Source organism: Carcharodon carcharias, chromosome 17, assembly GCF_017639515.1.
Source record: "Carcharodon carcharias isolate sCarCar2 chromosome 17, sCarCar2.pri, whole genome shotgun sequence".
Taxonomy (NCBI): domain Eukaryota; kingdom Metazoa; phylum Chordata; class Chondrichthyes; order Lamniformes; family Lamnidae; genus Carcharodon; species Carcharodon carcharias.
Window position 1 is genome coordinate 65,342,490 of NC_054483.1, and position 20,101 is coordinate 65,362,590.

Here is a 20,101-nt window from a genome sequence, read left to right on the forward strand (position 1 = left end):
GCATGATATGAAGAGAGAGAGAAAACAAAGGATTGGCACATGGTGAATATTGCTCCAGTACACATCCTAATGGTTAGTTCAAGAGAGGTGTTGATAGAAGGATTGAAGTGTGTTGCCTGCCTGCCTTCTCAATCAGGGAATGGTCTATGAGATGTGGAATAAACTGCAAAGAACTTGTTCAGAGACAAGAAGGCAGCATCTTGGGCGAAATGGAAAGAATGCATTTTTACTTTTGAAGTGCTCTTCTCAGCTTGAGATGTGCTGCACAGGAGGGAGGTAGAGCTCTGCATTGCATAGTTTATTTTGTCTGGAAGTACTTGAAGATATCATTATGCGCAAAGTTGAAATATTTATTATTTCTTAGCAGATTGACCTGTCGAAGGAGGGGAAAAAGTTAATGGGATAAATCCCAAACTTTTATTAGTTTTTAAAATGTTGTCTAGGCCCCATTATATTACGCGGAAGACTGAAGTGGTGTAGGTGTGCTAATAATACACCTAAATTAATTACTCTACTGAAGTAAATTCAGTGATCCCCAATCCCAGCATTGAATGGCACTCAAAGGGAGGATATCAAAAATGGGGCTGTGCTTCCTTCAAGTGTAGCTTAACGCTGTAAGTCACTGCAGTTACCTTAGTAATCATTTCTAATTCCAAGAAGTAATAAAGATTTAACAGTATCCATTATATCTGTATAGGCTCTAGGAAACCAACTGCAAAAATAATTCAATTAAAAAGAATCCTCTAATACAAGCTAGGATTTATATTACAAATGTATCATACCTGGACCTGATTTATTGCTGGGTATATAGAGTCAATGCATATGACATCAGGTTTAAAGAAGGACTTATTAAAACTTTAAAGAAGATCAAATCCTGGTTAAATGAACTTCAATATCTTTCTCCTAATCCTTCAATATCCAGTTATATTCCAATTTACATGGTCCATGGTGGCCTCAAAATGACTGGTGCAAGATAAGATGGCCACATGCATTATTGCTAGTTGAAAAAAATGGCCACATGCATTATTGAGACTAAGGTCAGCTCAGAGATTAATACTCGTGCAGATATTTTATTACAACAGTAGGGACACCTATAACCATTCCTCTTTTTCAGTATCTTTTTACACTTTCTTTCATGAGCCCTTCTTCCTTTGCATTTATTTTCACCTTTTCTCTTTTAGTGGTAACAGTTCTTACCTTACTTTTTAGTTAATCACTCTAAAGTATAATGGATGGACTCACCCATATTTATGAATGTGAGCAATTGTAAATATTAATCTTTTAATATTGCAGTTTTTTCCCCAATGCATGTTGGTGGATGTGGAATTGCTTATAAATTTCACTTATTCATAAGAACTCCCACCAACACTGTGACGGTCACCATTGACCTTTTTCCTCAATGATTGATGTCAAAATTTCAAGGGACAGAGAAAGACCACTTAGGTCCCTGTTTGATTGACCTTAGGGCAGAATATCGCAGTGAATAATGGGCCTGTACCATGACTGTGCAATGACGCAGGTCGCATTCCTGATATCATAAAGCCTGAATGTGCTAATACGGTAGGCGGGCAGGCCTAGAAAGTGGGAGCCTGCCCACCTTATTTGAGTTCAATTAAATGGCTTATTTAAGCTTGTTAATGTCCCAGTTGACTGGAATAATACGTGCTGGGAGCAATAAAATGCTTAAAGTGTGTGAATCACGCCAGGTGGGGATCTTGTTTCTTTCACAGAAAGATTGTGAGGGCGGGTTAAAAGTCACCAGATGGGTCCTTAGTTTGACCTCAGCAGTTCAGGGTGTTGCGAGTGCTGCCAGTATTTGATATTGAAAGCCATGCTTCCAGGGGATACATTTGCTACTTTGAGGCATCATTTATCCTGCAGAAAGGTGCATTTAGACCCTCAACTGTACCTCAGATTTCTTGGTTGTGAAAACATGGGAATAGTGATCTCCATGGGAGATACATCCTCCAGTGAGGAGGAGGAGGAGGAGATTGAGAGGAAGAGGAAGAAGGACAGATGGTGAGATTCAGGATGCACTGGTGGTGCATGAGGGTAGCAGACCTGCAATGGAGTAATAAGCTGATGCAGGCATATGCTGCAGCAACAGAGGTGTAGAGGACTTATGATGCCAATTGAGTATATAGACAGAGAATGTCTGAGACACAGTGTCGAAGGAGACTCAGGCTCTCCAGAGCCACAGTGACTTCTCTCTGTGAGATGTTGGCAGGGGAGATAGCTTCCAACTGTGTTGGTGGTCACCCAATGCCAGTGGCCATGGAAGTCACTGTTGCACTGAATTTATCTGCCACTGGATCCTTTCAGGCTGTCTGTGGAGACCTCATTGGCATAACACAGCCTGCTGCACATGACTGTGTTAAGGTCTTTACAATTGTAATGTTCCAAACGGCAGGTCAGTACATTGCATTTCCAATGGACTGCCATAGTCAACTGGAGAGAGCCAGAGGCTTTGTGGTGATCGCAGGTTTCCCCAGGGTGCAGCGAGCAATAGACTGCATTCACATCACCATAAAGGCTCCAGCAGGCCAGCCCTGTACATTCATTGATAGGAAGGCTATCACTCCTTAAATGTCCAGTTGGTCTGTGAGAACAATCGATGAATAATGCAGGTATGCACAAGGTACCCGAGCAGCAGCCATGACTCCTAGGATTCTCCAGAACTCCCAGGTGCCAGACTTGTTCAATGGACCTGGTGCCCTGGATGATACGCTTCTGGGTGACAAGGGTTACCCTTTGAAGAGATGGTTCATGATGCCAGTGAGGCCCCCTGGAACAGACGTGGAGATGAGCTATAACGACAGCCATGGAATTACCAGGGCCACTGTCGAGCAGACAACTGGGCTGCTAAAGATGAGGTTCCAAGTGCTGGATTGATCAGGGGGAGTGCTGCAGTATGCTCCATCCAGAGTCTCACTGATGGTCGTTGTGTGCTGTGCTCTCCATAACTTCGCCATTCAGAGAGGGAGGAAGAGGCGATGCAAGATAGTGGGCGTTCCTCTGATGATGAGGGTGAAGAGGAGATGAGGGAACACCCTGAAGGACATGTGCAAGGCCCTGCACAGGAGCAGATGGATGGCCATGACATAAGGCCTTGATAAGACAGAGGTTCCAATAGGTCAGGAATTCTCAGCCTCAGAGATGTGTGTACTGCCTGTATCTCAACTTCATTCCATCTAGAATGTGAACTCACTGAGAATGTCCTGTGAGCACGCTCATCATTTTGATCCCCTAGGTGTTGTTACATCTTGACCAACGTTCAGTACTGACAAGTCAGGAATATTTTCCCAATAAAATTCCACGAGTGCTTATAGATAAAATGAACCACTGCAAAAGGGACAGTGAATTGAAGGTGTATTAACATCCTGCCTATGTTACACCTAATGATCACATCTACAAAACACATCCACGTGACCCGCTTTGTGACTAGTGTGAAGTTTTTTTAATTCTTTTACTTGTGCTCCAGCACAGTGCTCCCAACTCGCTTGCTGCTGCACTGTGAGAGAGGCTGCTGATTTGCTTGTCCCCTTGCCCTGGATGACTTTGGCGGATGTCATCTGTGCAGCTGAGGCCTGAGGGCCCTACCACATTAGAAGTCTCCTGCTGAGTCACAGGAGTATCTTCTGTTGCCATGGCAATTGAGGGGGGCCATGCCAATGGTGGTGGGGCGGAGGAGAGGCTGCCCTCATCAGAAATTCCCTGAGAGGTGCTTCTACATGGTGGCAGTAGCTGCTTTTCCTCTGCCATGAGAATCGATTGGTTCTCCCTACCATCCCATGAGGTCCCATAAGCTGGCTCAGTGTCCAGGCTCCCAGTCCCCCTGTTGCCTTGGCTATGGGTTCCTGAGCTCAGAGCAAGAGGAAATGTATGCAGGTCAGAGTGCTTACCCATAGCATTACAGTGGGTTTGCCCCTCCAGGACAGTCGCCAGTGTGTCCATGGAGGAAGCTTGGCATTCCGAAGAGTGGGTGATCGCAGTGCACATGGCCTGGATGGACACCTCCACAGTCCAGGCCAGAGCACGCAACTCCTCTGGTATATCCACCCAATTTCCATGCACCTCGCACTGGGCATCCAGCATCTGCCACCTCACAGTCGACTCCAGAGGCTTATCATCTGACTCGGACTCAGTCTCTGGATCACTTTGGACACTCCTCCAAGTTCCTGAGGCCTGCTCCATCAGATCTGGCAGCATGTAGATTATGAGGTAAGACACCTAGCAACCATTAAACCACACTTGTAGCAAACTCACAATGTTTCTCAGGAAGCTGCCCTGCCTTTGAATGTATAAACCACACATGCATTATTCATGCAAGCATACTAGGCATCAGATCCCCTCCCCTTAGCCCTCTCCCCCTCTGTGTCCCAGATCTGATTTCAGCCCCTTGCAATCTCACCAGCATTAGGCCTTCTTCCAATTTCACCTCTGCCAATGGAGCAGTTACATGCCATGGGGGACAGCAACTGAACCTTCTCCTCCTGCGGCATAGGGACTGCCAGATTGGCAGATTGGGCACTCCACCTCCAGTCCTGTATGTTTCATGGGCATTGTGGGACCACTTTTCCTGAAATGAGGTGTAACATTGCAATATAGGTTACTCACAGGTAACTTAATTTCATTACACCTCAAAGGTAAGAGTGAAATGCATGATCTGCACAATGGTAGGCAGCCAAGACATTGTGTACCTTCCTCAAGTCTAAGACCTTCCATTGCTGAAACAGCAAACAACAGCGACACCACAGAGGCATCAGGGCTGCGAACAGTGACATTGGTGCATAATGCTGCCTTGGACCTCAGAGGTACTCAAGGCTCCAGCATTTTCGAGCCTTTTCTGTAGCTTCCTTACAATAGCACACAGAGTGAGGGCTTACTCAGCCTTGCCAATCTGAAGGGGTCATTCAGCCTCTTCTGCATTGCCTCCAGTTTTGAGGCACGATCCCACGCTGCTGACCTCCATGGCCACCTCCTCCAAGGCTGGTCAGGTTATGAAGGGAGGTCTCATCTTCCCATCAGCTGGCATAAGGACCTCATGCCAGGTAGAAACAGTTTGACGGAGGGCGCGGAGGGATTCATCATCAAAACGCAAGACTGTTCTGGCCCTTCTTTCCTGCTTCGCCCCTCGCGCCCTTGTCTTGGCCAGCTATGGAGGAAAACATGTTAGAACTAAGCAGCTGCTCAATTGTAATATCTTAACATCATATGCATGATCAGATTTAATGCCATCTGTGTTCACTGGCAACAATCAGCTCAAAGCCTCTGCAGAATTTAACACACTTTACAGAATAATAACAATCACCTCAGATAATGCCTGATAATCTTTTTGGAAAAACCTTCCCTGTGACTTTTACCTTTATACATTTGCAGGGTCACCTGATGCTGTCCCATGCCAGGTGTCTCTTTAGATGAGTGGCTGTGACCTCCTTCCAGGTCATGGCCAATGGCCGGGATTTTCCAGCCCCGGGGCAGTGGGTCCTGCTGCTGTGCATGCAGCGGGCCATTCAATCTTCCATTCACGTCGATGGGACAGGAAAGTCCTGCCAGTAGGAGGGGGCAGAAAATTCCGGCCAACAATTACGGCCACTGGACATGACGCCCTCTTGCTTGGATTGGGCGAGCGAACATGAATCCTCCAACATCACGGGCTTAAAACCTGCCCTGAAGCCATCAATTGACTAATTGCTGTTTTATACGGCATGCAGCAACACTGGGGGCAGGGGTCAGAAATCCACCCACTTCCAGGTGCGAAACGTATTATTCTGAAACGTGACATATTATTCAGCCCTTAATTTCACCTAACTGCCTTCAGACTGCATCCCTCAATCCAGTTTTTCTCCAGAAACACATCAAATTGCCTCTTAAATCAATTTCTATTGTCCACTTCAATGGCTTTGCTGGTAACTATTCCACATGTCCTTTTGTATAAAAAAGTTTAGCCTGATTTAATCCCAATGTACTTACTTTAAATTTCAGTTGCTGGCACTCGTGCTCTTAACTCTCTTGAAAAACTTTCCTAAATTAGCTCTGTTAAACTGTCAGAAGCTAGAAAATTTCAATTAGGCCATCCCAGAGTCTCCCTTTCCAAAGAAAATAAAATCTATTTTGGCCATGATCCACAGCTGCTAGGGCAGAATGAAACTGGCAGTTATCAGTACCAAAACTATCAACTACTCTACGAAATGCATCATTCAATGTTACCTTCAAACAGGCCTATTAACGACACAGTGACGTTTCATATTTTCTTTGTATATCTGAATTAGTATTGCAATGCTAGATTTGTCAAAACTATTTCAATTCCTACTCCGAGTTCTGTTCCTCTGTGCTTCCACATACTGCACTACAGACATGCAGATATATAACAAAACAGTAATCAGCTCTTAAAACATTATAGAAAATTCAGGATTGTTTGGAAGACTGAATTTTAGAAAGCAGACATGATTGATTGCGACTGTTCTGGTAACACACAAGAAACTCTTTTGACCCAAGAAGACAGCTGTGTTTTAAAAAACATTAATGTGTATAATTATTGTAGAAAATTAAGAGGAAAACCTCAATGACCTTCATACTGAACCTCCGGTAAAAAAAACTCAGAAAATAACTTCCGAACCAAGAAAAAGTTTTGAAATATTTGCCTGCAAAATATCTACCCAATTGCAATATAAATCACATTTTCAAATGTAGAGGACCACAATAGGGGTTTTAAGTTAATCTTCAGAAAAATCAGGGTACCCAAAACATTATTTTATCTTTGGTGTCAAATTTGTGTACCATCTTCAAGGAATGTACACTTATTACAGCATGCAACAAAGCTCCCTCAATAGTCCAGTGGGGAAAGACACTGGCCAGAGTTTTATGTTCCACAGGCAGGCAGACGTGAAATGGTGCAAGGTAACGACAGGCGAGCGTCCCGACATCATCCTGCACTCGCGCGATATTTCACTCGGCCGGCGCGCGCAGCAGTCGGGAGTGGACTAAACAGTGATTTTACGTGGCCCGTCCACATGTATGGTTGGCAGACGGTCCATTCTCCCAGGTGGCATACCTATTTTTGCTCAAACCTCAATCCAGGGTGGGATGAAATCTCCGTGGGGAAATAAAACAAAAAGATACCTGGGTACTGGTTTTTTATGAGGTATGCTTTCATGTAGCATGGACATATTTTGCAGCACTTTTGTCATGTCCTTTAGTCTGTGGAGGTCTGCAGCTCTCGGGGACAGCTGTCTACCTTCAGGCAGCTCTCTTGAAGCACTCAACACACCATTACGTACTTTGGCGCCCGCTCTCTTCCTGCCCCCACCCTGGCAACGCTGAGAATTTCAGCACATGTTTCACGCTGGCTGGCCATTAATTGACCAGCCTGCGTGAAATCACGGTGGTCGGGGCCAGATCACGGCTGGTGGCCCATTTTCCGTCCGCTCCTGGGCCCGCCAATCACATGCCCAATGACTGAAAAATTCAGGCCAGTATCTGTAAGCCACGTACAGGCCAGAAGATTTGATCTCAGATCTATGTTGAGTTAACCGATCTTAGCCACAGGAGCAGTTGGAACACTGCAGTTGGGGTTAAGTGGGAGGTGGGGGATTGGGTGGTGGTCAGCGTTCAGGGCATCGCAAGGGAAAACATTAGCCTGAATTTCTGCTTCTGATTATTATCTTAACTGGACTAGCGTTGGTGTGTTTGCAGGACATACAACAGGATTAGAATTGGCTGTGATTCCTTCAATTGTTGAACGCACTGCTAACACACACTGTTAAGGCTCATACACAAAGAATGTCTGAAAAATTAAGAGCACGTAAGTAAGCTTTCTTTTAACTCCCATATGAAGGCTTACTGATGAAATGATACAAAATGTTTCTCATCAAATAAAATTGCAGTCCATGGACACTAAGCAAAGTTTTGTACAACTGTAAATCTGATTAATATTAAAGAAATTACAATACATTCGCCATGACAATACAATGACTATAAATTCCAAACTCATCCATACAGAAGAGTCTTAGGCTGGTTCAACAACTGTGCCTGTGGCAGGTGAACTCTTCAGTACAAAAACCAGGTGTTCACCTATAATTATTTACTTATTGGCAGATTTGATTGCTGAAACATCCGTTGTTGTTATTTAACAATGATTTACTCACCAGAGCATTTTTCCCCTCCCTCTGCCAGCTGCTCTCTGCCTGTGGCGACTGGAGTTTACAAGCTCCAGGGGGTGTTGGTAGTTGTGCGGTGTCATTTTTTGATTTGTTAGCCTGATCTGCAGAGACTGTGCTTGCAGAATCCACCAAGATTTGACTGAAGGAAGATGATTCAGGCAATGTGACAGTTTCTGTGGTATAGACAGGGACAGGGACAGGAACATGCTCTCTCGCATTTGGCCTGTAGTTGTGGGAGAAAGGAGGGGAATGAAAAAAATAACTTGAGTCAGCCAAATTGCTAGCTTGTGGAATTCAAATAATAGAAAAAAAAACTGATAATGCTATTCTTTTCAGTTGTCCAGGATTGCTATTACATCATCAAAATCCATTAGTGTTTTCCATGTCAATCAAACTATCAATCATCGCATTAATTTTATACAATAATGTTTCACTTATTACACAACACTAGAATATCTCACCCATCGAGACACCGTGCTATCAAATGGTGCTTCAAAACCTATAGGAACTATCTCTGTATTCTCTAAAGAGTTGCCAACTCAATTGCACATTGTAATATGCCTCCCCACAAAACACAGCTAATGCACAGTTGATTTCCTGCCTCAAGTTCAGGCATGTTGTCTATTACCTGACAGGCCTACAACAGGATTCAAACTAAACATGGTAATTTAATTAACTCCTTCTTTCCCACAAGGCACCTCCAAACAAGTTGTATGCCTTAAGGCTAAATATCAAACATGATGAAATTGTTTCCTGCTCTAACGCACACCTTGCCTTTGACTTATTGCATGAACATTGGATAAGAACTGTTCACCTGCTACCTACCAGCAAATCTCACACTTGACCTGCTTTGAAATCAGAAGATTAATTCTCTATTGTATGCAAAGGTTTTTTTTTGGCCTTGTATGGTTAAAGTTGACAAAAAAAAAATACATTTACTGGCAGGTAAAAGCACAACCTAGTAGATCAGTAGCCAAAAAGTTCTAAGTGCAATTTTACAAAAAAACAAATAGCAATTTTGACATTTCAGTCAAATCTGCAGTTAGAAATTTTAGCTTCCACAGAACAATGGTGACTCTAATTGCTGTTTTTAAACTGGAAGTAATAAACCATTCTAACAAGAGCCATCATGTGAAAATCACCCACCAATTTGTGAAGAACAGCATTTGCCGTAACATGGGGGAAGGGGCCACTGTTAGCGCAGAACACTCATATATTTGCTTGCTGACTGCTCACCATTCTGAAGGTCTGTACAACTGTTTAAAATGTTACTAGAAGGAAGACATAACTATAAGCAATTGTGCTGGGGCAGTGTTTGATCAACAACATTTTCAAACAGGCCTATTGTAGAATGCTTCAAATTTTTCAAACACACAATGCTAATTATTTGGGTGGCCTCAATGGATCATCAGTGTCAAACTCTGTTTGATCACTTGAATGTATTTTTCCCAGAGTTGTAAAAATAATCTTTCATTCTCACAATGCAAATGTCATTTTATTTGATGGACTTTGTGTTCTTTTTACATTTTTGACAGGCCAACAGGGATTAAAAAAATATAAAGGCTGATTCTGTTTTGCTTAGCTGCAGCAAAATATTCTCATTGTTTTTGTACATTTTTTCCTTTGTGCCCCAAGGCCAGTAGCAAAATCGCCTTTTTTTCTTTATTGCATGGAGATGTCAGGCCTGCTTGTATGCATTGGACTAAACTTACTATTTTACCAGGAAATGGGAGAAATGCTTATTTTTCAATGTAACATATGCCTGCTAAAAGTGCAAGATTCTGCAACATGCAGCTTCAGAAGAAATAGATTTCAGTGGAGATCTGGAAGAAGTTAATTTTAAAAGAAGCATGAAGTATGGCATGAATATTACTGTAAAACTGACTGCAGAACATGTAGCATGTGCTAGAGAATTATGCAACACAAAGACACGTTGACAGGGAGGTGGAAAAGAAAGATGGAAATTAAAATAAGTTATCCCCGATGCCCAGCGAGTTCAGCTAGTGAACTCCTCAGCCATGCAGACCAAAATTGCAGCTGGGTCAGGTGTAGGGGAACTCTAAGTTGCCTCAGTACCAAAGGGGATGGAGGAGAAAATCAGCCAAGTTTCCATGCCTGATTGCAGCAAGCTCCACTGGAAATGCGTGTGTAAATGTTGGTAAAGGCAGAATTGGACACTGCTAAGATGGCCCCGCAGTTTAAAAACTTGCCAGCATTCACTGCCAAGGTCACTAGAACAAGTGGTGTGAGGTGCTCAGAGCCACAGACCCATACCCGAAGCAAACTGTCACTCCTTCAGGAGAACACTGGTCAAGAAAACTGCTGAGAAAATGGGAAACTAATAGAAATAAATAATACTATACATGGCATGATGGAAAAGGGAATGTACTGCAGGAAGCAAAACAAGAAGACCCTCCTATTTGTGAACAGTATAATCAAAAAATACAGAGGAGCAAACACTTCTTTAATGGAAAGGGGGTTGGGAAGGCTTTGGAAGTGTGGAAATGGAGGTGTTGCAAAGTATGTGTTTGTGTGTCTTTCATTGTTGATTTTGAAAAATATGTAACAACAAAATTTCCATGCACAAGCCCATATAATGACAATACCATGCCACGCTTAAGTACTTATATCTGTAGAATTTCCACAGATGTTCTGCCAATCTGCTATCTCAAATTTGGCACAGCACTGGTGGAACCACAGAGAAACAGACTAAATTGTAAAATGGTTATTTGATCATTACTCCAAAAATCCGGTGAACCTCTGCCATAATTACAGGAGATGAGGAGATTCTGCGCAAATTCTCGCCGCCCAAATACAGATACGAACTCTACAGGAAATCATACTGATGCTGAGGAAGGAGCAGAGTAAAGCACCTAGGAGTAGCAACAGAGGGTTGGTGAGGAGGCAGCCAGTGAGCCAGTGCAGGGTGGAGATTTAAAACTCTAAATGCTCTTCCTGGGTTGACAATAAAGATTTTATTGGGCCACAATGGTGCAATGCACCCGTTCCAGACATTTGAACGACCCAATTCTTGTAATCTGGAATGCAATCTGGATCTGCAGAAATTTTAGGCCAATAAAATCAGTTGACTTTTAGTGTACCTTACTTAATATATCTACACCTCCAGGCTGTCTGTTTCTCCTCTGTTCCACTGCAATATAGTCATCATTGAGCAGTAAACAATCTATACTATTTGCTTCTTTCACTTTTCTAGAAACCAATGTTACCACATTATTTCTCAAATAGAACTTTTGCTAAAATTAGAAGACAGAAACAAATGATCCATTGGTGTACCTACGAAATGGGAGAGCAAAATTCATCCCTGGGTACATCTGTGACAGGACATTATTACTTATTACTTGATTCGTAAGTGCATTGCCGTAACTCAGCATATTGTGCTTTTAGAACGAGTCCCCAAGTATTGTCACATGTCACGCTTTAGGAAAGATGTGAAAGACATTGGAGAGAGTGCCGAAAAGATTCACAAGAATGCTTCCAGAGATGAGGAACTTCAATTGAGCAGAAATTTCTTTACACAAAGGTGAATCTTTGGAACTCTCTTCCCCAGAGGGCCACGGAAGCTCAGTCATTGAGCATGTTTAAGGTACAGATTGATAGATTTCTGATTAACAATAATGTAGAGGGCTATGGGGGTAGTGTGGGTAAAAGGCATTGAAGTGTTTGATCAGCCATGATCGTACTGAATGGCGGGGTAGGCTCGACAGGCTGAATGGCCTTCTCCTGTTCCTATGTTCGGATGGGCAGAAAATTTCCCCCATTGGGGGGGATGTGTGGGGGCGGGCGCAAACCCAATTGGCGCCCCCCGAACAGGGCTGCACCACCATTTCACATGGGCGGGCCAATTAAGGCCCACCCACCGTGACGCGCACCTGGAAGCACTGAGCGCTCCATGTGCGGGTGGGAGGGGATTCCCTGAGTGATTCTCTGCGCAAGATTTGTTTAACTTATGGAAATTTGAATAAAGGTGGGAAAAAATTTAAGGACATGTCCCCTCATGTGAAACTGCCACATGAGCTGGGACATGTCCATTATTTATTTCAAAAATTTTTATTTAGATAATAAACCTTTCATGAAACCTCGACCCGCCCGTGGAAGAGGTTTCATGAAAAATGCGAAGGCCTCTTGGTCTCTTCGCCTGCCCATCAACTGTCATCTTACGCATCGGCGAGGGCCCTACCCCCCCCCCCCCCCCCGCCCCCCCACCCCCCCCCCCCCCCCCCCCCCCACCTCACTGACCCAAAAATTCTGCTCTGTGTTGTGAAGATAGGTTGGAGAAGTTGGGTCAGCTATCCTTGGAGAAGGCTGAGAGTAGATAAGGAGAAACTGTTCTCACTCGTGAAAGGATCAAGAACAAGAGGGCACAGATTTAAAGTAATTAGCAAATGAAGAAAAAGTGACATGAGAAACAACTTTTCATGCAGGGATTGCTTAAGGTTTAGAATTCACTCCCTGTTAGTGTGGTGGTGGTAGGTTCAACTGAAGCTTTTAAAAGGAATTTGACTGTTATCTGAAAAGGAAGAATGTGCAGAGTTCTAGGGAGATGGCAGGCGAATGGCAGTAGGTAAACAGCTTATTCGGAGAGCTGGTGCACGATGGGCTGAATGGTCTCCTTCTGCACTGTAACAATTCTGTGATTCTGTCACAGTTACTACACACTTCCTTGCAGCTGACCCAGAATACACCACAGGAGAAACTTCTGGCCATTTTGTTGGTGTGTCATTTCATACTGTCACAAAATAATATAACCAGAAATTTCACTCATGATTTTCCACAGAGATTCTCTTGGTTGGCATCTGGGACAATTGACTCAGAATAAAAAAATAGCCATAGGGCATTCCAGATGGATCATCATGGTATGGCACTGACTGGATGGAGGAGGGAGGGAGTCAATGGTACTTGTTTGCCCGTCTGACCCTTCAAATGGTGCAGAACTTGTGGTGTCAAAAACACAAAGAGAGAACAATTAACTGAGGTAATTATAAAAATTTGGGGAAAGTCACATCAGGAAGATGAACTGCATATAAAATCCTTCTTGATTAACCCCCAGATATTTGGGACCGAAAAAATTCTACTAGCCCAGAAATCATTTTTAAAATGTGAGTGTGAGTGCAAATTTTGTTCCAAATAGCAAAAATTAGTTATTAGTCAATGAAGTAGTTCCTTTATTTCTGACACAGCTTCCAAGATATGTATTAAAACATTCTATTTTGTCAAAGATTGTGCCACTGAATTGAATGCGCTAGTTCGGAGCATCTAATAGAAATGACACTGTAGCTCTCTGTTTTCAAAAACCTGAGCAGCTACCATATCCTAAATTTTAAGTGCTCTATTGCAATCAGTGTCTTCACCTTTTTAAAAGTTGTCTACATGTATTTCTAATTAGAATTTGAAATCCCTTTCTTTGATTTCTTCACACTGGCTTACATCTGTTGGTTCCTTCAAAAACATTTCTTCAATCTTATCTGACCGTGATAATCAGTTTTAGTTCCATACCACAGAAAATGCTTTCGCTTTCGTCTTCAAACCCTTTATAGTTCCCCATCCTCCAACAATTTCTCCTCTCGTTTTATCTCCTTAATCTTTTTTCTGTGCTTCTATGGGTAGTTCTCTGATGTCTTTTCAACTCTTCATTTGTGAGCCAGGGCAGTGAATGCCAGGAGGCTATAATGACATTGTGGTTATCACAGCTAAATCTGATCCTGTCCTGAGTTGAAGGACAGATCTTCATCTCACATATATCTGATTGCTGGTAGTTTGGTAGAGAGAAGGGGCTGGATTTTCATCTTCAAATAGACATGGGAATCGAAGTGCAAAATGCTGCACTCAGGGTTTCTCACCAGAGAAAAAACAATTTTCTTCTGTCATTTTCGTGCGGCCTTTTTGCTGGTCGGGAAGGCCTGCTGTGCAAAATGCACAGACACCTCTTTCAATGTCGGGGTCTCCGTTGTGAGGATCACAGGCAAACTGTGTTTCCTCCTATACCCCATTTTCCTATGGTGTTGTGGGGTTTTGGAAGCACTTAAAAAAATGTCTCCTTGAAGAAGTCATGACCATAGGGGGAAACCTGAAGAGTTTGGAGCATTCTGACAGGTAAGTGTAAAAATGTCACTGTGAATGCTGTTTTGTAATGTAGATCTGTTCTAATGCAGTGATTCATCATAGGGATCTGTTCTGCAAAGGTAAGTTGAACCTTATATTTATCAACATTTGATAATTGTTATCATGCATTGGATTACACTCCCAATTGTCAATCATGCCATAATGCATTAAAAATGTATAAAAAAAATGTCCTGTCAGCCTCCGCTGTCATATTTTGTACTGTGATTTCAACTGACCATAGCTCTAGCTGTCAAAAAAAACCACTGGCCAGAATTTTCCAGCCCTTTAAGCTGGTGGTTCCCAACATTATGAACGGAGGTTTCAATGGATCGCTGGCTTCGCCACAGGGGAACCCACCGTGAAGGGCTGCAAAATACTGGCCACTGCTTTTGAGAGCTGAAAAAAAATCAGCACTTGCTCCAGTCTATTGATTTGACAGGTGCTCTGCTTTGAAATGGAAATAGGACACTATCTGTTCTGTCAGTTTCAGGCAATGTAACTTTTGTTATGACAGCTATAGCCATTATGAATGCTTGGTTGGGTTTCAACAGCTATTAATGCCTTCAGCTCAGCAGGTGGTCGATTGATCCAAGAATGATTAACAGCTTTAAGAGACTATAATAACAAGAATATGTCTTTAATGTGGTTTTTTAATATTTACAAACCTAATAGGCACTTATAGGATTGCATTTTTTTACATTGGAGTAGGTTTTTTTAAAAATCTTCTGAGTATCAATGATAGTGTGTTTGAAATTAAGGGCAGACTTTTCCGTGCCCACTGGCATCAGGCATGTTTGGCAGTGTGAGTGGACAATATGGCAAGAAGGCCAAACATCGTGAAACCAGTTTGCAATCGTCTGCTCTGCCAGGCAACGGTGGGCCACATTTCCCACCATCAGCTGAGACAGTTCACATTAACATGCTTGGAGTCGGGCCTCTCGCTTATCTGCCCACTCAAGCAACGCAGAGGCATGAAAGTGTCACCAAGTGGGGTCTCAGGCAGCCATGTGGCGCACTAAACTCTGGCCATTCAAGTGATGGCCAGCAATCACCAGGATGCATTAAGAGGCCTTCAAACTGAACCAAGAGAGGTTCTTAGAATATCCAAGCTAACCCATGTGTCTCTTTCTTTCACCCTGGAGGAGTACATCAGAAGCATGGAGCCTGGTGACCAAGATGTATGCCTTGTGACGTACAAAGAGCGGAGATGAAGGAGAAGAGAGTGATGGAGGCGTCTGGCAAGGGCAGAGGGAGGAGCAGCACCATCAGGAATAAGGGCCAGCTGAGTATCCCTCACACACTGGTGAAGAGCCACAGCGAGCCACAGCAGCACCTAGCTAGACCCAGGGACTATAGATGCTGACTTTTATTCCTGCAGATGACTGAGAACCAGTGTTGCTGAAAACTGTGGATGTCTAGGGAACTGGTTGGCCACATCTGCCACCTGCTGCAGGATTTGGTGCAAGGGCTTCCACTTGCTGAATTGTGCAGCTGATGTACGAACACCACAAATGCATCCTGCAGGTCTGCGCACGACTTCCAGGGAGAGTCATGACTCCTACATTCTCAGTCAGTCTCAGATCCCTGACGTCTTCCAGACTCCACAAAGGCTGCAGGGATGGCTCCTCGGGAACCAGAGCTACCCACAGAGGACATGGCTGATGACACCCGTGCAGTGGCCTCAGACTGCAGCAGAGAGAAGGTATAACGAGGGTCATGCTGCAACCTCGCAACTTGGTGGAGCGGACCATTGGAATGCTGAAAATGAGGTTCCAGTGCCTGGACCAGTCTGATGGAGCCCTGCAATATAGTCCAGAGGGTCTCATTCATCATCATCGCCTGCTGCACTCTTTACAACCTGGTGCTGCAAAAGAGAGAGGAACTGCCGAGAAGGAGGTGGAGGAGCTGGACGTCTCCTCTGAAGGCAGCACACATATCCTCTGTGATAATGCTCCCGTCATGGAGACGCAGTGGAGGCCCTAATAATTGCTCGATTCCAGGAGGAAGATGGGGCAGGTTTTTCTGGTCGGCGAGCGGGGGTGGGGCCCATTCGCCGACATGTAAGATGATGTGGGGATACATCGGGTGTGCGTCCCGATGTCACGCCACGTCATTTTGATTGTCAGTTCAGCGGGCATGCTTGCCGAACCGTCAACGGCTTATTAAGGCCATTAAAAAACCAATCAACGTGATTGATGGACCTGCCTGTCCAACCTTATGTTGGTGGGCAGGCTGGGAGCCCAGGCAGGCCTTGGAAAAAGCATGAAACCTCATCCACGGGCGGGATGAGGTTTCATGAGGGTCTTTAAATTTTTACGAAAGGTTTCAATAAAAGTTATGGACATGTCCTAACTCATGTGACAGTGCCACATGAGGGGACATAGCAGGGAATTTTTTCAAACCTGCTTATTTGAAGTTTTACATCAGAGATGATTTCCCTGAGGTAGCACTTTGCCTCAGGGAGATCTGTGCGCTCTTTCACGTGCATTTGCGAAAGAACGCTCCCGGCTGAGGGAATTCCCCCCCCCCCTCCCTCCGTCAGCACAGGGACCGCATAGCGCTTCCTGGTGCATGTCACACTGGGCGTGCCTTAATTGGCCTGCCCACTTAAAATGGCTGTGCACCCCCGATCCGAGGCTCGCCCACCTGTGCCCACTCCCACTCTTCCCACCCGGCAGAGGGGAAATGTTGGCCATAACATCATGCAGTGAGGACATTCCATAGATCTTCACATTGCCTCTGTGAATGTCTGACTCCTGTCTGGCCGAGGACAGTTCACTTACGCTGTGTGATCAGGGTCATATCATGGAGACGCAGCTATGAAGCTTTAAATGCACCTGATCTTTTGTCAGCCTTCAGCACCTGAGCCCTTCAGGAGCACAGCGTCACTGGTCACACCTGCTGACAAGATGGGGGCCAGTTCTCCCTTAAGGTGCTGAGAGCACACAGAGAGAATGAAAGAACTCTGTGGCACCTGCCCACAACATTCTGGCAGCAATGACCAGCACCATTGAGATGCGGGCATCAGTAATGTGTCCAGGGAGTGTGAGGCCGGACCATCACTTTGGTCTGAAGGTTAGACAGAGCACAGGGTAGAGGCCTGGACTGAGACAGCTGCCTTTATCTTGTGCAGGAATCTGAGTGACACGAACACTGCTCATCAGGACAAGGAGCCATAGGCAGGGAGACATTCTTGGGAGTTTATTTACAATAGTAACAGTATGTTTAAGTGATTAGCACCCATGCCCAGTCTGTGCAACTACATCTTCTTAACCTTCCCAACCCTGCCACTACGTATTAGTGCTCCCCAGACATCCACAGCGGAGGTGGAGGCAGCCTGCTGACTGCTACAGTCTGTGGTGACCTTGGTGGGCGTCCTCTGGAAGGCTGAGACATGGAGTTCCCCGGCCTTCTTTTGGGGTCCTGCTGCGTGGCGGTGGCTCCCTCCTTTGCCTGTGGAACTGGAGCTGCTGGACTCACACGAAGAGAGAATTCATCTGGATCACACATTCCCGGAGTCGCCTGCATGGACGGCCCCAGGGTGTGTGTCTGCTGATCCTCCTCCCTATGGATGCCCGAGGGCCCCTGGATGACTCCTAGAGGAGAAGGGGAAACTCAAGTGGGATCGAGCTGCCCCACACCCCCTCTCCTTTTGGAGGCCAATTATGACATCAGTGATGGAGTTCAGCCCATGCAGCAGAGCAGGACCGATGTCCTGGACCAAGGTCTCTGTTGCGGCCGCCATACTACCAATGTTGACCTCGGTGCATTGGCATGCCGGCACTATCACCTCACCCTGAAGACAAACGGACTCCTCCATCGTGCCTTGCATTCTAATGACTGCAGCGGACATCCCTTCCTGATCTGAAGCTTGCCTTTGCAGCTCCAACAACTGAGGTATGACCGAGTTCAGAGGCTCAACATCTGACTTGGACTCAGCAGATTTCTGGCCTCCAGCAGTCCTCTAAGTGCCAGAGATCTGCCTGACGTCCCTGCCTCCACCTGCTGTAGATCAGAATGTGTGGTGTGCTCACCAGATTGTGATCCCGAGGCTACCCTAAAGTTAGGTCCCACCAAGTTGTGTATCTCTGCTTTGGTGGAGGATGTAGGTGAGCACTGTGATGGGTCTTCAATGAAGGTGCCTCCAGATTCCCCTTCAGAGGTTTCTTTGGGACTTGATTGGAGGCCTTGGGTCGTGGACTCTGTCAACTGTTTCCCAGATGTGCCTGCGAAAGCAAAGGGAGAAAATTCATGTATTGCAGTGGCCTGTGAAAGAGGACACATCACTCACGGCATGGTTGTCTGATGGATGTTGCACTGCTGGATCCTCACTTGGTAGAGCACTGACACCCTCACCGTCAGCACAGGACCGGTCCAGATCCTCGCCGGCCAGCTGGATGGCTGTGTTTTCAAAGTCCGTGAGGACCTTGATAGAACAAAGAACAAAGAAAAGTACAGTACAGAAACAGGTCCTTCGGCCCTCCAAGCCTGTGCCGATCATATTGCCTGTCAACTAAAACATTTTGCACTTCTGAGGTCCATATGATTTTAGACTTTCCTCTACCAGTCTGCGACCTCTCCCTGTTGTTGTGTGCCAGCTTGTCCTGCATGAATAGAGATGGAGAGAGTGCAAGCAGGACGCCTGCCAGGCCAGATGATAAGTATGCCTGGCATGTAAGCAGGGATGAGGACAATGAAGGCATGTGTGTGTGAGAGTAAATGGTAATGTCCCTTGAACTGGCAGTGAATGAGGTCCCTGTGGATATGTGATGGGTTTGTGAGTGTGTGAGTTGAGAGAAATGAGAAAAGTAACTTACCCTGGCGGAATGGATGAAATCAATCATCCTTTTTCAGCACTGGGCGGCTGTCCTCTTTTGCAGGACGTTAGTGCTGACACAGCCTCCCATGCTGGATTGGTGATGTTGCTGCCCATCCTGCAGCCAGAGCAAGGGTAGAAGACATCACGGCGGGCCTCCACTGCGTCCAAAAGGTGCTCAAGGGATGCATCATTAAACCAGGGGGCTGCACTCTTCCTTTTCAAGGGGCCATGAAGGTTACTTTACACACGGCGTGATGAAGCGGCGAGATGATGGTGTGTTTCCTGGGAATGCATTATTAACGAGGCAGAATTTGGACAATACGGAATGATAAGTTACCATTGTGGCCAGCGGGTAAAAAGCCCTTTTTCCTGCCCATTACCGCACTTAGTGCAAATCTGGGACAATTCCACCCTAAATGCTTTATTAGACTGGTAGAGTGTTTTTTTCTCCAATGATTTTAAAATTATTCCCACTGCTATTGCATTACTCCCGGGAACTGTACATAATGGATACTGAATGAGTAGCTATGGAGAATATGTGGAGGATATGGAGGTGACATGGGGTGGCATGGGGTATCTGAGGTGACATAGGGTGGCAAGAGGGTCTAAGGGGGCATGGGGGATCTGAGAGGGCATTAAGGGGGCATGAAGGTGGGATGGGCTATTTGAGGGGGAATGGAATGGCAATGGTGGGGTGGGTCAGATGGATGAAGTGGTAAGGTTTAAGGGGCCTTTAAACGATGCTGGGAGCTGGGTTGTTGTGTTAGAGAACCTAGCGGGCCTTCTAAACAGCCCACACTGCTCACACACTTCAGCAAAGCTCGCACAATGCACTGCGACCCTCAACCTTGTGTACAAAGGCAAAAGTCCCAGGAAAAGTCACATATGGATCGAGTGTGCATTTTGGAAGGTGTAAAAGTGTGTAGGTCAGATTTTCCTGGGCCCACACAGAAATCTAGACCATGGTATGGAATGTTAAATCTGGACACTTACGGAAACT

At 45.2% G+C, this 20,101-nt stretch overlaps 1 protein-coding gene across 1 annotated transcript in view; it reads right to left on the reverse strand.

Annotated features, from left to right (window-relative positions):
* The window catches only part of LOC121289648, a 498,843-nt gene that overhangs the window by 91,565 nt on the left and 387,177 nt on the right, over window positions 1-20,101 (reverse strand). The window contains exon 16 of the mRNA XM_041209274.1: window positions 8,148-8,385. Within this exon, the coding sequence (XP_041065208.1) occupies window positions 8,148-8,385 (238 nt within the window). The remainder of the gene's footprint in view (window positions 1-8,147; window positions 8,386-20,101) is intronic.